At 44.1% G+C, this 21,521-nt stretch overlaps 1 protein-coding gene across 1 annotated transcript in view; it reads left to right on the plus strand.

The window, feature by feature from the left end:
• Nucleotides 1-444: 444 nt before the first annotated feature.
• The window catches only part of RHOJ (ras homolog family member J), a 53,072-nt gene continuing 31,995 nt past the window's right edge, over nt 445-21,521 (plus strand). Inside the window, exon 1 of the mRNA XM_035104390.2 lies at nt 445-1,093. Within this exon, the coding sequence (XP_034960281.1) occupies nt 922-1,093 (172 nt within the window). The 5' untranslated portion in view covers nt 445-921. The remainder of the gene's footprint in view (nt 1,094-21,521) is intronic.

Below are 21,521 nucleotides of genomic sequence, written 5' to 3' on the forward strand. Positions count from 1 at the left end.
CAGATGCTATCGGATGTGCCTCGCAGGGAGGGGTCAGCCCAAGGCTAACTCCTCTGGCACCATCTGTAGATCTCTATCCCAGATGATCCTTTTATATTTGCCCGCTGCTGCTGGCGGCTCCTTGCGAGGGGGCACAGAGCTGAAACCCACCCACCCCCCCAAGTTACAGAACTGCCTTTTTACAATGCCGCTCCCCAATGCCTCTGGAGTCGTCGTGGCAGCATTCAGGCCAGTCCCCCCCAGAGCAGGAGGCCTCTGAACTTCATCCTGCGCTGAGACCTCTAGTGCTTTTCTTCCTCCACATCCTGGCAGAGTTCCTGCAAAGTACAAACACGCACAGAGCTCCTATTGTTCGCAGCCCTTCACGAGCCCCATTCATCCTAATATGGAATTCGGCAGGAAACCCATGATTTCCTGACATACAGCAAGCTGGGGGAAATAAAGGGGTTGCGTAAAAATGAAAACCGTCCATTAAACCCCTCCAGCTTCCCTTCTCCGGTTGGGAATGCGATGGCCAGTGGGGTGGGCTTAGCACAAATCCCAGATTTTTCAGGCCGGAGCAACGAAGAGAAGGAGGCACTCGGTTCCTCAGACGGCGTCTATTTTTAAGCTGTGCGAAATACCAAAGTCTCTCTGCATCCAAGATGAAGGTTTCCTGACTCGGGCTCACAACACGCTCGTGCCCCTATTATTGTCTTATTTATTCTCCCCGCGTGGTTTTCTTCTCGGCTTGAGAAAGTTCGGGCTGGGACAAGCTTGGGATTCAGCGTTATGATTTCGTGAAGGCCCGCTACTTCAAAAAAGGGGGTGGGGGCAAAACGACTACAGAAACTAACTCAGGAAAAAAAGGCTTTTTGCTGCTTCCATGTATGCCTGAAATTCTGGGGGAAGCGGGCAGGTAGATAAAAACAAACAGCCAGGATGAGCAGCAAAGTTGATGAGCAACACAGCCACCCTGAGGGCAGCGTGAAGAAGATGCTCAAATGTGTGGTGGTCGGGGATGGAGCTGTGGGCAAGACCTGCCTGCTGATGAGCTACGCCAACGATGCTTTTCCGGAAGAATACGTTCCTACGGTGTTTGACCACTATGCAGGTAAGAGCACGCTTGTTTCTCCTGCCCTGAGCAGAGACTTACATCACAGTGGGGGGTTTTCTGGGGGTACTCAAGTACCGGCACCTTTCTCTCCCCGCCCCAATGTTAAAAATGCGGCCCTTACTGTAACAACTTCGTGGTGAGTTACCGGCACTTTTATTATTTCCTAAAAAGAAAAGCACCGCTTCTACGTTACATGGGATGAGAAGGTAAAGTTGGGTGGCAGAATTCAGGACAGTACCAATTCAGATTTTGGGTGGCTTCAGATTTTTTGGGGGGGTGGTGGGTACTTCGGCTACTTCGTCTGTTCATGGCTACTTCGTCTGTTCGCCTTCTGTGTGCTCATTTTGCTACCTGCACAGAGATTGGTTTTTTGTGGGTGGAGGGGAGATAAGACTCCACACCTGAAGTGGAACAGTTCAGAGTCTACTGCCTCTTTTCAATGTCTCATTCTCTTGATTGGCTCAAATATTCTACTTTCCTTTTGTTCTAATGGCATGTTGTGGTTATTGCAAATGTGCTCATTCTCTAGTCCCATCATTCCCACCCACACCCACCCCATAATTCACCTCTGGAGTTTCCATCTCTTGCAAAAAAAAGAGGGGGGGTCTCTGTATTCAATGAGAACACCCCAGTAGAGTCTTGGTGTCTAAAGTGTGAGGTCACAGGGCTAAGCTGTGGAGGATGGTTGCCAGGGAGATAGAAGCTCCTCCTCTGCCTAGCCTGACAAGTGTTCTGATTGGGCTACAGGCCCATGCATCTGTTTACTGGATCAGAGGCAGAGTGACATACAAACAAGCCATTCCCCTCCCCATACCCTTTTGTATGAACACCAAGCCGTAAAAAACCCCTGATATGCTAGATTTCTACATGCAGGGTTGATTAATTAGTTAATTGCTAAGGAGGAGAATTTACAGCTCTCCAGCCAAAAAATTGAGGGAAGTGTACATAAAAAATGCACAGGGTTTTTTTGCAGGGGGTATTTTTGGAGGGGTGGAATTTTTAAAATACAGGTGACAGAAAGTTAGAATTGCATCGAAAAGTGCATTTATTTCAGTAATGCAAATTATTATTTTTAATTTTTCTTTTAATTTTTACAAATGCTTACTTTTGGAAATTCCACAGTAATAAAACAAATAGTTGCAATCATACAAAATAAACAAAAGTAAACATCGCTATTACATTTCATTAATTACATTCCATTTATAATTGACCCGCCTAACAACAAATAATTACAATTACAACAAATAAAGGCTTGACATATCTTGCTTTGCGTGTCATGCATCTATCTCATATATTGGTTTCACCTTATAAGTTGCGTTACTGAAATAAATGCACTTTTCGACGGTATTCTAATTTTCCGAGTTTCACCTGTAATTGAATTTTTTTGAAGATGAAACCTGTGGAGGGAGAAGTGTGAGACTACAACTCCCATCATCCGTGAGCACTGGCGATGGGAGTGATGGGAGAGGGAGTTCAACGAGCTCTGAGGCACCACAGTTTCCCCCACCCATGGGGAAAAGGGCAGAATAAATTTGTAAATAAATAAGTGCTGAGATCTGAAACGGCCTCCTCGATAGACAATTGGGCATGTGAGTCCTGCTCACCTTTCTTTAAAAGGAATAAAATAATTTAGAGGGGGAAATCAACATCGCACTATGGCAACCATCCCACCAGTACCAGTTTTTCATCTTGCTGGATGGAACAAGACCCATGTGCTGTTTGGGGGGTTCAGGGCCAATTTTGGGGGTTCGGGGGACGTGGGGCGGGTGAAGAGGGGGAGAAAGCCCCATTGCACTAGGAGGAGTTAGCGGGATCCCACCCTGGATTTGGAAAATTATACAGAGCCACGGTGGAGCAGTGGTGAGAGTGTTGGACCAGGACTGGGAGAGACCAGAGTTCAAATCCCGACTCAGTCCTGAAGCTCACCTCAGTCCCATCAATGCCTCCCAGTCTAACCTACCTCACAGGGTTGTTGTTAGGATTAAATGAGGAGGGAGAGAACCACTCACATGCCACCTTGAGCTCCTTGGAGGAAAAGGAGGGGTATTAGTGTAATAACAACAGCAACAATCCTCTATCTCCGCAGGCAGGTATCACTTCCTTCCACAAGAGATCAAAGCGGTTGAGTTTGAAATTCAGAGACCACCAACCTGCCCCAGAGGTCAGAAACAGCTCTAGGCTGGGTGGGAAGCGGTTGTTTTTTGTTGTTCCAGAATCAATTTCTGTTTGTACACTTTGAGCATTTGAAGATCTAAAACGCACTTGTGTTCTTTGTCAAACTCATCCTTTCCCTCTCCCTTGTGGCGAATGAATCATACATCACAATAGTCAGATTTAGCCTCCAAACAGAGTTTTAGGGGGCAGCTAGAGATCCTTCTTGGCCCAGTTTGAATAGGCTTTTATTACTATCTCTATCTATCTATCTATCTATCATCTATCTATCTATCTATCTATCATCTACAGTGGTGCCTCGCTTAACAAATGCCCTGTAAGATGAAATTTTCGCTTAAAGAAAGGATTTTTCTAGCGGAGGTTGCCTCGCTAGATGAATTCGTTTTATGAAAAATTTGTCTAGCGAATCGCGGTTTCCCATAGGAATGCATTGAAATTCAATTAATGCGTTCCTATGGGCAAAAAAAAAATTCAAAAAAAAAATTCAATGCATTCCTATGGGATTCGCTAGACCAGGCATCCCCAAACTTCGGCCCTCCAGATGTTTTGGACTACAATTCCCATCTTCCCCGACCACTAGTCCTGTTTGCTAGGGATAATGGGAGTTGTAGGCCAAAACATCTGGAGGGCCGCAGTTTGGGGATGCCTGCGCTAGACGAATTTTTCGTTATAAGAATAGACCCGTGGAACGAATAAAATTCGTCTAGCGAGGCACCACTCTATCTATCTATCTATCTATCTATCATCTATCTATCTATCTATCATCTATCTATCTATCTATTGGTTTGTGTCTCCGCTCCTCCACATGCAGCTGCTGGGTGACCTTGGGCTAGTCACACTTCTCTGAAGTCTCTCAGCCCCACTTACCTCACAGAGGGTTTGTTGTGGGGGAGGAAGGGAAAGGAGAATGTTAGCCGCTTTGAGACTCCTTCGGGTAGTGATAAAGCGGGATATTAAATCCAAATTATTATTATTCTTCTACCTCGGAGTTAAGGCTCTGGAGCGTTCCAGAGTTTTACATTTTGAAGGAGCTAATGCTTCTGAGTTTGGCTAACATGTGGAAGCAATACAGAGTTAGCACGGAGGAGTTACTAAGAGTGCTAGGCTAGGGCTGGGGAGAGCTGAGTTTGAATCATGGTGGCCATTTATGTGTCATTTTTGTGATTGTTGTATTTAAATGGTGCAAGCCACCTTGAATCCTGAACTTGGCAGAAAGGCAGGATATAGATACTACTAATACTAATCATACTTGCTGGTTTCCAGACCCTTCATCATCTTGGTTGCTCCCTTCTGCCCACTTTTTCGTTTGTCAATATCCTTCTAAAACTGTGCTGCCCAGAACTGGAAATGAATTGGGCGGGAGGTGGGGGGGAGGGAGGTTTATTGCTGCAGTGCCTACTGACCTAAGGCAACTGATGTGGAGAGGCTATGGCTCCCCACTCTCCAATGTTCCATTTTGTAGGATCCCCTCCACTCCCTTCTCTCTGTCTATCAATGGGGAAACTTGTGTTCCATGTGGCTGCCCCTCATATCTAGTTTGGCCCTAAGATTGCAGGGGACCATTAAGCTGGATGGCAGTCATGATGGCGAGGGCAGAGTGGAAGGGGGAAAGTTGTGGGATAAAGTGGGGCGAGCCTTAATGCAGTGCAGAGTTCAAGCCCTGTATATTTCTAGACTGGAGGTGGAGAAACCTCTTGTCTGCCGGCCAAATCTGGACGAATGACCTAGGTGTCATTATCCTATTAGCACAGACTGAAAATGCTAAACATATGTGGGGTTTGTTTCCATAGCACCCGTTTACATAGGCATTCCCTTAATCTCTCTTGTTTGAAATGCTGTATTTGAATTATGGGTGTTTACATTTTAACATTTCAACGGGAACAATTTTATTGGGTGTTTTCATTATGGCTGTTTATATCTTAATCTTCGTGTAACAGGGTTTTATAAGTAAGTAAACCACTTAGAGCCTGTTTTGGCATTGAGTGGAAGATTAATTAATTACTTAATTAAGAATTAATTAACAGAGAGAGAGAGAGAGCTTTGTGGTTGTGAAAGCAGAAAGCCGTGACTTTGGTACAAAGTGACTTGAAGCTATTTCTTTCACATGTAGGGAGGAGCAGGGAGGAACAGCTGCGATATTGCGCCTGTATAAATCGCATTGAAATCAATAAAGGCATTCTCCCATGGCTATTTCAGAGCCATGAAAAGTCTTGGCTGTTTTGGTTCCCAGCTGTGAGCTGGTGCTGAACATCTGCATTTGGCACACAGCTGCAAAGTCCGGGCCAATTTGCATAGCATTCTGACATGTAGACTTTACACATTGTAGGCTATGGGAATAAGTGCCATGTGTAGAATGCGGCGCGTAACATGCTGAGGGCCTCTTTATCCATCTGCTGGATTAACCATCCATTATGCATCCTGCATTACAGTGGACGTTCTGCATGTCAGGATACTGTGCAAATCTGCCTTTTGCTTTACAAGCACTGTATATAGCTCCGGTTGCCCTCACATGAAAAAGGACATTGTAGAGCCTTGGTCAGACCACGCCAGGAATACTGTGTCCAGTTATGGGTGCCCCAATTTAAGAAGGATATTGACAAGCTGGAAGGTGTGCAGAGGAGGGCAACTGAGATAATCAAGGGTCTGGCCTGATGAGGAATGGTTGAAGGAGCTGGGTATGTTTAGCCTGGAAAAGAGGAGACTGAGAGGAGATAGGATAGCCCTCTTAAGGGTTGTCACATGGAAGAAGATGCAAGCTTGTTTTCTCCTGCTCTGGAAGGTAGGACTCGAACCCATGGCTTCAAGAAAGGTGATTCCGACTAAACATCAGGAAGAGCTTTCAGACAGAAAGAGCTGTTTGACAGTGGAACACTCTCCTTCCTTGGAGGTTTTTAAGCAGAGGTTGGATGGCCATCTGTTATGGATGCTTTAGCTGAGATTCCTGCATTGCAGGGGGTTGGACTGGATGACCCTTGGGTCCCTTGCAACTCTACAACTCTATGATTCTATGATTCTCCCTTTCTCCCTAATAGTAGAACGCTAGTGTGGTCATCCATTGAATCTGAATGTTGGAAGATTCAGGACAGACAACAAGAAGTAGCTTTGGCCTGATCCCCTTCATCCATAGATCTCAGTGCAGTTCACAACATAAAAATACAAGATTTAAAAAAACCACAAAATACATAATAAAAACAGCAATAATCCAATGACCCCGCCTCCTCTCCACCCCCTCCCACAACTCATTTAAAACGTATCAGGTATTAATCAGACAAACAACTGGTTGAAGAGGTTTGTTGTATTTTTTGCCTTGTGCAAAGTTGAAGGCACCAGGCGAGCCTCTTTGGAGAGAGCATTCCACAAGCAGGGAGCCACCACAAAAAGGCCTGTTCTCATGTTCCACCCTCTGGACCTTTTGTGGGGGAGACATACAAAACAGGGCATCAGATGGTGATTTTAGGGTCTGGGTCAGTTCATATTGGGGGGGCATCCTTGAGGTATTGTGGTCCTGAGCAGTTTAAGCCTTTACAGGTCAAAACCAGCACTTTACATGGAAACTAATTGGCAGCCAGTGCATTTAGTCCAGGATCATACCCTCCAACTCCCAGTAAGAAAAATCCGGGATCAGCAGCGGTGCGGCACCAGAAGTCGCTTCTACGCATGTCTGGACATGCGTAGAAGCGACTTCTGGTGCCGGCACTGCCCGATTTCCGGTGCCCAGACATGGACAGAGCGGCACCCGAAATCAGTTCTGTGCATGTCTAGACATGCACAGAAGGAGCCTCCCGGGCAGGTAGGAAATCCGGGGGATTTACGGGATTTTTCTCTATTCGGGATAACAGTGGGGAACGGGTTTAAATACGGGGGTTTCCCGCAAAAAACGGGAGACTTGGCAGCTATGTCCAGGATCAGTGCAATATGCTCAAACCATGTTGCCTATGCAACATATCCAATGCACATCTGTGCAAACAAAAAATGGTAGGAAATGTGTTTGAGAAGACTAAACAACGAGTTTCCTAATAATAACCCAAGCGTCACTCAGTGCAACTTTGGTTTGAAGGAAATCCAGGGTGTTCGAGAAACTGATCAGAGTCTTGGGTTGCCAACAAAGCCTTTCATTACACCAAACATTGTCAGGGGAAGGTAAATAGAAACACTTCCTGCTGTCTCCCTGGACAATGAAGAGTCTTGAAACTTCAAAAAGGAAAGACATAACATGATTAGGATTGTGGGAATGTTCAGGGTGGCAGGAGATGATATATTGTTTATTAATATCCTTCCTAACTTATGCTAGCAAGTTCCTTTATGTAGCAGAGTTACATTCCCCTTTATACATGCACAGCAGATAGCTGGTTGCAGGCTCGTGTGAGCCTCTCACGATTATACCATTCAATCTGTCTCAGATTGGAGTCTAGACACATATAAAAACCATTCTGAATATGCTTATCTTTAAAGTGTTTCGAAAAACACATTGAATCTTCCAAAAGGTTCACCATCGCCATCTCGTGTCACATTGTAATACTGCACTTAAAACACACTTAAAATGTTTTATTTGCAGCTGTATAGCTGAGTCCTATGTATGCACAATGCTGATTGGCTGTGCTCCTGTGACCTCACTAAAAAAAACCTCTCCCCTTCTGCCAATCTCCTGAGCAGTTTTAAGCATTTAAGAAAAATAAATAAATCTTGTTTTAATTTAAAAATTAGACAAGGCACCCGCTGATCTTAGAGCTGGCATCATCAAGTTCCCAGGCCTCAAGTTGTTCACGGATTCCCATTTTAACACCAACACCTTAAATTGGGGTTGGTAACATATAGGCAGCCCATGCAGGTCTCACAAAATAGGTGCTATATGACTGTTCATCGAGGTACCAGCCAATAGTCAGGTGCTGGCATCCTACACTAGCTGCAGTTCTGGAGCCATCTTCAAGGAGAACCTGATGTAGGGTCCAGGAACAGCCGTAGCTAGAGAACCAGCTCAAGATGGAACAGGGGCTTCTTGTTACCAAATGCACCTGACGTGGCTAGCAAAAGTATTTCTCCAAAGAGTGAAAGAGGACCGTGTTGATTTAATTAATTAATTTATCTATCTATCTATCTATCTATTTATCCCTTACTTGCCAAAGTGGGTTATACATACAGTGGTACCTTGGTTCTCAAATGCCTTGGTACTCAAACAACTTGGAACTCAAACACTGCAAACCTGGAAGTAAGTGTTCCGGTTTGCGAACCTTTTTCGGAAGCCAAACGTGCTCCGTTTTGAGTGGTACGCTTCTAATTTGAGTGCCACACTTACATTTTGAGTGCCATACTTCTGTTTTGAGTGTTACGCTGAGGTCTGTCTGTTTTTGCTATTTATTTTGCATTTTTTTGTATTTGTGGCTCTCTTTTTTTGTTTTTGTGGCTGTGTGGAACCTAGTTCAGCTACTGATTGATTGATTGATTGATTGATTGTGTGACTGCAGTACTGATTGATTGATTGATTGATTGATTGATTGTGTGACTGCAGTACATTGTTTATTGCTTTCATTTTATGGCTCAATTCATGTTAAATTGCTGTTTAAGGGGTTTATTTTTATTTTTTAAATATAAATTTTATTAATTTCTCTCTTTAAAAACATAAACACTCAACATACACATATACTATTACAGACAAAAAAAACAGCACATTCTAAAGTCTGGTCATGCAACCAAAAATGCAATCACACAAAAAACAAAAACAAGAAAAGAAAAAAGAAAAAATACAGAAATTAGAAAAAATAAAAATCATTCATTTATATCTTCTTTTAACTGACTTCCAATTATTCTCTCTGTAATCTATGTATGTTTACCTTATTATATCACACAATTCTTATCTTCCATTTACATATAATCTTCCCTTAAATTCAGTTTAGGTTCAACCTTAGTCTGCCGTTAGGATTTCGGATATACCATTACAGTATTCTTTAAATACTCATCAAATATCCTCCATTCCTTTTTTATTTTTTGTTTCGTTTGTCCTCTAATACTTCCAGTAAATTTTGCTAGCTGCGAATATTCTTTCATTTTTAGGGATTGTTTTTAAAAGTCTGGAACGGATTAATCCATTTTGCATTACTTTCTATGGGAAAGCGGGTCTTGGTTTTGGAACGCTTTGGTTTTGGAACAGACTTCTGGAACTGATTAAGTTTGAGAACCAAGGTACCACTGTGTCAAAAATGATTACAAATGTATAGGCACATAATTAAAATACACAATTTAGCGACTCCATCAGAACGTTAACATGGAAATGCACAATTAAAATGCTGGATGTAAGAAGAGCATTAAAACACAGCATATATAAGAGAGAGTTAAAGCAGCAATCAATACGATTGAAGGCGGAGGTTGGGGTCAGTTCCCTTTCCCTGATCTCCTGACCTGAACATCCTGTTCTTAGTTGAATTGAATTTGATTTTAAAATCAGTTTAAAATGATCATCAATGAGAAGAGTAGGGTGAGCCCTTAATATACACACCAAGTGTCAAAAGCCAGGGCGAAAAATGAGCAGAACTGGTAATTTGTTCAGAACTGTGATTTCTGCGGCAAACTGCTTGAAACAGGGCACAGCAAATATGGAGGAGGGGGCGTTGCTCGATGATTTAATTTCAGGAAACTTCCAAACTCCTGCTATTTAGAAGAAGAAGAAGGGGAGGCCATGTTTTCTATTAAAATCCCTGGCGGAAAAGGCTCTCAGAATGTTGGCTGTATTTCCCCCGTTTTGCTTGGACAGCAGCAGCTGTATTGCGAAGCAGGGGGGAATCTGTGGATATTAATAAAGCCGCAGAAAATGTTTGTCCTTTGGGGAATGTGACAAAAATAACACAATGAAAATTGGTCCATTGACTCTCGCTATTTACGGCCATGTATATATAAATGTGTGCATGTCTTTTGCAAGATCTCCCGGGGGCAGGAAATGGTGAGGAGCTTATAAAACTGCCTCTAGTTTTCTGAAAAGTCGTGGCAAGTCTGTTTTAAAAAAATAACAATTGTAAATCAATAAATTTGATGGGTAAATGATACTCTACCCAAAAAATACAGAAGTAGTCAGCTTCTACCGATAACTGCATACTTGAATCCCTGGGAGGGCTAGTTGAATTTCTGTACAGTGGTACCTCGGTTTATGAACACAATTGGTTCCAGAAGTCTGTTCATAAACTGAAGCGTTCATAAACTGAAGCAAACTTTCCCATTGAAAGTAATGGAAAGTGGATTAATCTGTTCCAGATGGTCCGCGGAGTACTTAAACTGAAGTGTTCATAAACTGAAGCGAACTTTCCCATTGAAAGTAATGGAAAGCGGATTAATCCGTTCCAGACGGGTCCGCGGAGTACTCAACCTGAAGCGTACTTAACCCGAAGCATGGGTGTAATTGGTTCCGGAAGTCTGTTCATAAACTGAAGCGTTCATAAACAGAAGCGAACTTTCCCATTGAAAGCAATGGAAAGTGAATTAATCCGTTCCAGATGGGTCTGCAGCGTTCGTAAACCGAAAATTCGTAAACCGAGGTGTTCATAAACCGAGGTTCCACTGTAGTTTGAATTTGCTAGTACGGTAGTTGTTATGGGCTCCATATGTTAGTTCCTTTCATTTGTAATATCTGCTTTAAAAGGATATCTTATCAAGTTGCTCTGTACTGCTTTAAAATGCAGATTTTTAAAAAAGCTTTTTTTTTTAAGGAGGGAGACTGCCTCCCGCTACAAACCAGGCAGGTACATAGCTCTTTTCATCTTTAAGTAGAGATCTTTATCCCACTCTGTATTGGATTTGAAATTGTTTTTACGTAGCAAAGTGTTTTTAATTGGTTTTACATTTTAAAAGTATTTTTAATGGTTATAACTTTTTTAAAAAAAATCTATTAAATTCAGCAATTGCTTTCATTAGTGATGTTTTCATTGCGAAATCCCTTTGAGGTATTTTATGGGAAGTGATTCACAAATGGAATGAAACAAAAGCACATTTCGTCTGTGGTTGAGGATTTTTTTAACCCATTTTTGAACCGCACAGAGATTTATTTGAAATACAGAACAGTATATTTCTCCTTTAGTGCTGGGACACACCATCAGCCTTCTAAATCCACCCACCCAACTAACTCTAAGCTTGCCTGACATGTCCTGGTTTTCGGGGGCAAAAATGGCATGGGGGGGGGGGGATTTTGCCAAATGTCAGGAAAAACCCGGATATATGGGGGGAAAGCTTAACAACTTTCCTTTTTGAAATATGGCAACGCTAGCTAACTCTCACTCTGCCCAGGAATTTCCATGTTTGGTTAAAAAAAAGGTAAAGGTAAAGGACCCCTGGACAGTTAAGTCCTGTCAAAGGTGACTAAGGGGTTGCAGCGCTCATCTCACTTCAGGATCCGGCGTTTGTCCACAGACAGATTTCCAGGTCATGTGGCCAGCATGACTAAACCGCATCTGGCGCAAAATGGGACACCCTGACGGAAACCAGAGTGCACGGAAATGCCATTTTACCTTCCCGCCACAGTGGTACCTATTTATCTACTTGCACTTTGACGTGCTTTCGAACTGCTAGGTTGGCAGGAGCTGGGACAGAGCAACGGGAGCTCACTCTGTCGCAGGGATTCAAACCGCCAACCTTCCAATTGGCAAGCCCAAGAGGCTCAGTGGCTTAGACCACAGCTCCACCCGCGTCCCTTGTTTAGTGCAGTTTAATCAAACCTTGATGAACTTTTACTAAGTCCAGGAATTCTGGGGAGGATCTGGCACCCAGGAGTTTAGCGCATCCTTGTCCCGGTCCCCTCCAAATTCATAACAATCCCAAGAGGTTATTTTCTACCATTTCTGTTTAGGGCCATTGGAAAGCATGGCTCAAACTGCATCCCCAAACTGCGGCCCTCCAGATGTTTTGGCCTACAACTCCCATGATCCCTAGCTAACAGGACCAGTGGTCAGGGATGATGGGAATTGTAGTCCAAAACATCTGGAGGGCCGAAGTTTGGGGATGCCTGGCTTAAATGATGCTATACGTAGTTCATGGGTGTGTAAAAAAATATAACTGATGCTTTGTGGATAATGTTTTGGTTTCAAATCAGAGTGTTTACAGGTTTGTTGCTGATGATGATGAAAGTGGGGGGCTACGGCTACAATCCTAATCCCTTACCTGGGCATTAGCCCCCAGTGAATTCAGCGGGGCTTACTACTGCATAAACCTGGCTAGGAGTGCAGCCTTAGGGAGTTAGCAAATAAACGAGTCCCATTTGCCAGCCAAGATGCCTGCGAGGTAGACCTGAGCCTAATGGGCTCTCTCCTCAAGCGGTTTCCAGCAACTGGCATTCAGAAGCATTGTTGCCTCCAGCCACAGAGTGCTACCCGGCACATCCCAGCCAAAGCAATGCACACGGCAGACAGTTAAGTATTTATTGTCAGAGGTAACACTTAACAGTCGCTGCTACGGCTCTGGATCTCTGCTCATCTAACGGCTAGGCAGCTATTCCCAAGTCTGCACTCCTTGGAGCAGTTGCAGCAACAGGGAACCATCCAGTCCGCCAGTTTATGTACCTTCCCCCAACAAGCTGGGCGCACGTAGCCGGAGACTATGCCTGGGTTAGAACTTCCTCTGCTCCTCCCTTTTCAGTCCCCTCCTGGTTCTGGGGGACAGTGGTGCAGGAGAGGGTGGGGAAGCACCTGGCCTTTCACTTGCCTGGCCTGCCTCTTCCTCCTCTTCCCTTTGGCTCCCCACCCCATAAAATATCTGAGAGGGCAGGGCCCCCCAAAGCTTATGGGCATTTCCATTCAAATGACTTGTGATCCATTATGCAGGGTGGAGCTTACTTGGAGCCCCCCAACCCATATTTTATTCAAGTTGGCGACCCTGTTCTGACTCATCCTGTACTCCACCCTCCATCTCGGAAGCTTCCCCTGCCTCTGATTCTTGCCTCCTTTTTGAAAATAGTGTTCATTAGATTTTACAAGCATAGAGATATAACAATACCAAATAAATATCCACATTTAGAGATTTCTCTGAATCTCTAGACTCCCCCCCCTCCCCCATCCCCTCCATGGGTCTTATTGTGAACCTTTTCAACTGCATATTATTTCATAATCCATATTTTGTATCTGTCCATATTATCCTTAGCAATTGTTACATTACAAGGGTTCTTAAAAATCCTGCTAATGTTCTCATCTGCTTACAGTGGTCTCCTAAATACGGTAAGTCATAATTCCGCAACCCACCAACCCCCATTCTTTCTTGAAGTTTTTGTCTTCTTTGTTGCTGAGCTTTCCAGTCAGTTTTGCCATTTCGGTGTAGTTCATCTGCTTGATTTGCCATTCCTCTCTGCTTGGGACTTTGTCTTCTTTCCATCTCTGGGCTGATTCTTGCCTCCTTGCTGGTACAGACCCCCCACAACCCCCCCCCCCCAGTAAGATTCCAGCCCCGTCACCCCCAGGGGCACACTGATTTGTTTCCTGCCAGGCCCTGACATCTTTGCTCATGCTAAAATATTTAAATTTGCAAGGTGCCTCTTGGCTCCACTTTTTTCTGATCGAGTTCCCCCCGGCAACCTGGAGCATTTATTTCAAGGCCAAAGCCCACCCAATGAAGGCAGGTTGTTCACACATGACGTGAGTGTACAGCAGTCTCTTACTGAAGCATCCCAGATGGAGTTTTCATGCGCGGCCCGAGCTCAACTCACACTGGGCCCTCTTAAATGGCCGTCACTCACACATTCAGCTGTGAGTCATTGAGTGATAAGTCATGAGTTGATAAGATATCGAGTGATATATCTGCATGAGTGATTCGGAGCTTCCCAGTTGGGTTTGTGATGGGTAGAGAAGCAGGCTTCAGATGACTGTGCTCAAGCCAGCCGTGACCTCTGAAGCTTTTAACTTTGTTGAAAGTCTTCACTTCTCACCAGGGCAGGATTTCGGTTTGATGAGGCCCTAAGCTACTGAAGGTAATGGGGCCCTTTAAATATCCAGCTGTCCTTTGTCAACAACAAATTGTCGCTGTTTTTTTTTGTGTTGAATATATGCTATATGGTAATTTCTGGACCTAATAGGTATCTAAAGCCATTTGCACATAACAAAATATGTATTTTATCAAAGTAATTGTTGAACTGAAATACAATTAAGAAGAAGTATATTAATACGGTAGTGAAATAATTGTTAAGCTCTAACTTAAAAATGATTTTTATTCATAACAAACTTAATATTATATTAATAATTAATTAATTAATAGTAATTAATAGTAATTAATAGTAATAATTAATTAATAATTAAGATTAAGATTGTTGTATTTTAATACTTTTGTTGGAAGCTGCCCAGAGTGACTGGGGAAACCCAGCCAGATGGGCGTGGTATAAATAAATTATTATTATTATTATTATTATTATGCAAACACATTGGCATTTGGCAATAACAAAATTTACAAAGACTCATATTCTAGACTCTAGAAACCTGCTATAACATGAAATAATAATAGGTGTAAATATATGATGCAAACTACTAATAATTATAAATAGCAGAATGTACAGGTGAAACTCGGAAAATTAGAATATCGTTGAAAAGTACATTTATTTCAGTAATGCAATTTATTATTTATTATTTTTCTTTTAATTTTTACAAATGCTTTCTTTTGGAAATTCCACAGTGATAAAACAAATAGTTACAATAATACAAAAAAATAAACATCGCTATTACATTTCATTAATTACATTCCGTTTATCATTGACCTGCCTAACAACAAATAATTACAATTACAACAAATAAAGGCTTGACATATCTTGCTTTGCATGTCATGTCTATCTCATATATTGGGTTCACCCTTTAAGTTGCAATACTGAAATAAATGTACTTTTCGACGATATTCTAATTTTCTGAGTTTCACCTGTAGGCACTCTATATATAGAAGTGAGCAAACCAGTGATATTTTAGGGAGCAGGTTAGCAGGCAGGGCCCATGACTTACATCATGGGAGCCTACACAATGCAGAACACTGTTGCTGTATGTAGGTTTTATTTTTTTTATTTTTTTTATCTTATATTTTGGAAATGTACATCCAGTTGTTTTTTTCTTTAATTTTTTTTGGGCGGGGCAAGAGAGTGGGGCCCTAAGCCAGGCAGCTCCAAACTTCGGCCCTCCAGATGTTTTAGACTACAGTTCCCATCACTGACCACTGGTCCTGTTAGCTAGGGATCATGGGAGTGGTAGGCCAAAACATCTGGAGGGCCGCAGTTTGGGGATGCCTGCCCTAAGGTATAGCTTGTTTAGCTTATATGTAAATCCAGCATTGCATTTCACTGCCACCACACAGAATCTGCGGAGCTACTCTGCCTAATTATTATTATTATTATTATTATTATTTGTTGAGTTTGTTAGTTGCTTCATCTTGCCCAGGCAATGCAACAGACAGACAGACAGACAGACAGACAGACAGACAGACAGACAGACAGACAGACACAAAAGAAACCACAACATAAATACATTAAAACCAAGAAGAAAGAAGAAATGCATTACATATCCTCCAAGAAATATCTGATGAAAATCGTGGTGTCCTATTAACAATAACCATAAAGAAGGCTAATCACCGAGGAATTGATGCTTTTGAATTATGGTGCTGGAGGAGACTCTTGAGCAGGCACCCCCAAACTGCAGACATCCAGATGTTTTGGCCTATAACTCCCATGATTCCTAGCTAACAGGACCAGTGGTCGGGGAGGATGGGAATTGTAGTCCAAAACACCTGGAGGGCCGAAGTTTGGGGATGCCTGCTCTTGAGAGTCCCATGGACTGCGAAAAGATCCAACCTATCTATTCTGAAGGAAATCAGTCCTGACTCGAGTGCTCACTGGAAGGATAGATCCTGAAGTTGAGGCTCCAATACTTTGGCCACCTCATGAGAAGAGAAGACTCCCTGGAAAAGACCCCGATGTTGGGAAAGATGGAGGGCACAAGGAGAGTCGGACACAACTGAACGACTAAACAACAACAACAACAACAAATGACAGCCGGGCGGATTTTCGGCAAATGTCTGAGGAAACCAGGACGTATGGCAAGGGGGTTAATGTGTTTTTTTATTTAAAAAAATGTATTGCCATGTTTACAATCTATGGACAATACAGAGGTGAGGATGCTGCCCAGAAATGATTTCATTTTCGTCCGGTCAGGCTGACTTCTGAGGTAAGTCTGACTCACGTGCCGAACGCCTCTTGCCAACCATAAGCAGCTCAGGAAACAAAGATATGAGACAGAGTGATGAGCTCAGTGCTGGCGACAGGAACGCCCAGTTTGTTGAAAAGGGTGGAGGGGTTCAGAGAGAGGAAAGAGAGAAAGAGAGGCACCTATGATGTTTGCAACATGATTTCTTAGAGATGCTTAGCTAAGGTTGGGCTCATGGGTACAAATAAGTATGACTGAGCCTCGGCCTACAAATTTATATTTATTTATTTATTTATTTATTTTTATTATTATTACTATTATTTATCAATTTTGTATACCACCTCTCATCCGTAGACCTCAGGGCAGTTCACAGCATCGAAACACAAGATAAAAACACAAAATACCTAATAAAAACAAGAATAAAAAACCCAATAACCCCCCCCCCCATCTCACAACGCACTCAGATTTCTGTTGTAGTCTGCCCCTTCTCTGATGTATTAAAGGGGTGGTCTTCGGCTACACCCCTTCTGTGATTTAGGTATGATGTATCTGGGGGGGGGTGGTCTTGAGCTATAGGGTGAGCAATTTCAAAGTCTATATAAGGGCTTGCACACCTTTGCCCAGGGTCCTCCTCTCTCCTGCGTGTGGGGGGAGCACCCTGTTGCAACAGCTTTATTAAAGATCAGGCTTATAACCGCTTTGGTCTGGTCTCTGCTCATTTCCTGACCAGTTTGAGCCTTAAAAGTTACGCTCTCTCCGAAGGTCCAGTCTTCCTTAAGAAGCCGAACTCTTTGAAGGGACCCCTCAATAACATAACAATTACATAACTTTCCTATACAGGGCAGCCTTCAGATGTCTTCTAAAGGTTGTAGAGTTACTTATCTCCTTGGCTTGGGGGGGGGGGTCGTATAACTTCATACCCTCCAACATTTCTCCGATGAAAATAGGGACACCCTAAGGAAAAGTAGGACATTCCAGGGTCAAATCAGAAACCTGGGTGGTTTCTGTAAATCTGGGACACTTGGAGGGCCTGCAGAACATAGCCATGCTCCCTGCACATTTCCCAGGGGCGTCTGGTTGGCCATTGTAGACTAGATGGCCATTGGCCAACAAAGCTCTTCTTATGTATCTTTAGCACGGACAAGATTAGTCCCCCGCCATTTGGCCCTGAGAATGGAAGGTGGAAGCTCCGAGGAATTCTAGAAAACACCCTCCTGGCTTCTGCTCCATTGTTTTCCATTGCCCAGGCCTTTATCAGAGTTGATTAAGCCCCGAATTGCTATGCTTCGTTAAGGCTCTCAGCGGGTGTTTCCTTCATAACCTGCTGAGCATATACTTGAGGTCACTGCCAGAGCCAAACTGTCGCCATGACTCACTCGGCCTGCGGAGGAGGTTTGTTGTGATAATTAGAGAGCCGCAGCGAGTTTTTAACACGGTTCTGAGAAAGTCAGGGAAGGAAGAAAAGAAGAGGGGGGTGCTATTCAGAAAGCAGGAGCCTAGCTATTAAAACCGTCTATGCGGGAAGAGCTAGTCTGGGTGGCAAAAAGGCAGGAGGGAATTAAGCCACCGGTCAAGTGTCCAGGAAGGATTGGCGCCGTGGTCAGAAAATGGACTGGCAGACAGTGAAGAAGAAGAAGAAGAAGAAGAAGAAGAAGAAGAAGAAGAAGAAGAAGAAGAAGAAGAAGAAGAAGAAGAAGAAGAAGAGTTTGGATTTGATATCCCGCTTTATCACTACCCGAAGGAGTCTCAAAGCAGCTAACATTCTCCTTTCCCTTCCTCCGCCACAACAAACACTCTGTGAAGTAAGTGGGGCTGAGAGACTTCAGAGAATTGTGACTAGCCCAAGGTCACCCAGCAGCTGCATGTGGAGGAGCGGAGACGCGAACCCGGTTCCCCAGATTACGAGTCTACCGCTCTTAACCACTACACCCCACTGGCTCTCTTGATGATGATCTCATGATGATGATGACGACAACAACAACAACAACAACAACAAATAATAATAATAATACCCTGCACATCTGGCCAGGCCTTCCCAGCCACTCTGGGTGGCTTCCAACAGAATATTAAAAACACACTAAAATATCAAACAATAAAAGCTTCCTTAAACAGGGCTGCCTTCAAATGTCTTCTAAAAGTCAGATAGTTGTTTATTTCCTTGACATCTGATGGGAGGGCAGGCGCCACTACCGAGAAGGCCCTCTGCCTGGTTCCCTGTAACTTGGCTTCTCACAATGAGGGAACTGCCAGAAGGCCCTCGGAGCTGGACCTCAGTGTCCGGGCAGAACGATGGGGGTGGAGACGTTTTAGAAGAAGCAAGCTATGATCCAGTCCAGTCCCCAGCTGGCAATCAAGGTGCCCTATTGGAAGGAACTGGAACAGCCAGGAAGTCTTCAGAAGCAGGTTCAGAAATCTAACCTCGGAGGTTACCAGAGCAGGGATTGAAATGACCAGGTTATCACTGTCGAGGATGAGCTCAGGTTGGCAATAGACATCTTCCCTCCAGGCAGAGCCGTCTTTCCCATAGGGCTTAGTGGTGCATTGCGCCAGGCTGACAGCCTCTCAGGGGCGCCCCAGCGAGTAGGGGAGCTGCACGGCTTTGCCGGCGGCCTCCCCTTTCCCTCCACGCCTGCCAGCTACACCCCGTCAACTATATGGCTGGCGGGTGTGCAACCACCTTCCCAAAACCTCCACGGGGATTTCTCTCCCGCAGTGCGCAGCTCCCCCCCCCCACTATCCGTGGTAATTTTGGGGCGCTGGGCAGATATTTGCACCCCGGCACCACATCTGCTAAAGATGGTCCTGCCTCTCGGTAATCAAAAGATCTGATGCTTCGGGGTGACATATTCAGGCCTCAGGTTCCCCACCTGGGCATTTGATCTTCCAAGAGCCGTTGAGAAGGAGACCATTATTATCTCCATATTGCAGGTGGAAAACTGAGGACAAGGCAGTGCACATAATGGCAGAGGTGAAGGCTGAGGACTCAGCTACATTAGTAAAAGAACAACATTCTGAATGCGTTATAAACATGCAACACTAGATGGTGCCGGAGAGCAAAAAAAACTATCCAATTTTTAAATAGTGGTGGGTTGTTGTTTTTATAACAATTTAATTTCTAATTTAATTATAGTGTTGCCCCCCCCCCCGGTGTGTAGGTCCACCCTGAATTGGGGACAGCTCATCCTCTTGCATACATATGCTGTAATAGCTCTTTATGGTTCAGGAAGCAGAATGGCTTTATCTGTTTTCAGCTGTAGACCCACCTGGTTGCATAACTTGGAACCCTGGCAGCAGAGGTCCCAGGCGTGTTGAGTTCAGAACCATCAGAGACTGAACATCTTTACAGAACCTGACAGCCAAGGAGAAATCTATTAGCAGCAGCATCCGCAGCTTGGACGCAGAGGACAATTTCGCTCGTGCAGAGAAATTATCTGTCTTAGGTTGGGAATATGGTCCATTTTAACACAGTGTCAGACCGCATCACAATCTCAGATGTATTTATAGCCACCCAGTGCGAGCGGGATAAGGCAGAGTTGGCGTTTGCTCTCGGGGGACGGGGGGGGGATGCTGCCGGAGAATTGAGCATATGCTCGTTTATTGAAGCAGATGCGAATTTAAAATCTCCCCATTGTCCGAGGCCACTTGGGCTCATCTGTGCCCAGCAAAGTGTCATTTGAAAGACCTTGGCATAAAATATCTCCCAGCATTCTTTCATTTGCCCTCACCCGCAATAGCCCGCCCTCCAGAAAAGCTGACTGTATAGTTCAAGGGCTGCCGGATTATCTGTGGCATTGTGAACTGGTCCAATAGCAATGAAAGGGCCTCCTGGCTCTTGACCTTAAGATGTGTCTTGCAGGAGCAGACAAAATGGCAACCGAGCCCAGCGTTTTGTTGCCAGCAGTGGCCAGGCTGACGCCCCGCTTTGCGTGGAGCGGGGAGTTGCTGCAGTTGAGAAATTGTGGATTAAAACAACCCTGCAAAGTAGTCCAGTGTTGCTATCCTAAAAGGGGGGGGGGACATAGGTGCCAAGTTCCGGATTTAAAAATCCGGGATCAGCAGCGCCGCGGCACCGGAAGTCTCTTCTACGCACTTCCGGACATGTGTAGAAGAGACTTCCGATGCTGCTGTGCCCATTTCCAAGATGTCCGCAGCGCCAGAAGTCGCTTTTACGCACTTCCGGACATGCGTAGAAGTGACTTCTGGCGTTGTGGACATTTTGGAAATGGGCACAGCGGCATCGGAAGTCGCTTCTACGCATGTCCAGAAGTGCGTAGAAGTGACTTCTGGTGCCAGCGCCAGAAGAACATGGCCGCCGGCAGGAGCTCCGTATTCCGGGGGAATACGGGGTATTTTGCCATTCGGGACACCTGCGGGAAACGGTAAGAAAATATGGGGGTTTCCCAGGGAAAACGGGGTACTTGGCAGCTATGGGGGAGGAGCAAGGAGAAAGCAGCATGTGGCAACCCTGTGCCATGTTGTTATCCCATGCTGGGAAATTTGGCAGTAGGAACAGTGCCAGATTTACGTATAAACTAAACAAGCTATAGCTTAAGGCCCCACTCTCTTGGGGGCCCCCAAAAAATATACTCCTTCTTAATTGCATTTCACTATTAATATACTTCTTCTTAATTGTATTTCAGTTCAACAATTACTTTGATTAAATACATATTTTGTTATGTGCAAATGGCTTTAGATACCTATGAGGTCCATAAATTGCCATATAGCATATATTCGACACAAAAAACAGTGACAATTTGTTGTTGACAAAGGACAGCTGGACATATAAAGGGCCTCATTACCTTCAGTAGCTTAGAGCCTCATCGAACCTAAATCCGGCCCTGGGTGGGAGTGCAGTTCAGAGGGTTGTTAAGTTCGGGAAAGTGCAGATTTTGACGGAGAGTTGCATGCATTGTTTCAATAAGCGTGAATCCAGTGGGTCCTCATCGAAAACTGAACCAAGCCAAACTGCTTCCCTGTCCCTAACTGGTACATATATATTCACACATATCCAAGTCTTTAGTTACCTTGGACTGAATTTGTGTACATTTTTATCGATGATGCTATTATCACAAAATTGCTTTGGGGTGCCTTGCGGGAAATGATCAATAAATTAAATAAAT

This window comes from Zootoca vivipara, chromosome 1, assembly GCF_963506605.1.
Source record: "Zootoca vivipara chromosome 1, rZooViv1.1, whole genome shotgun sequence".
NCBI lineage: Eukaryota > Metazoa > Chordata > Lepidosauria > Squamata > Lacertidae > Zootoca > Zootoca vivipara.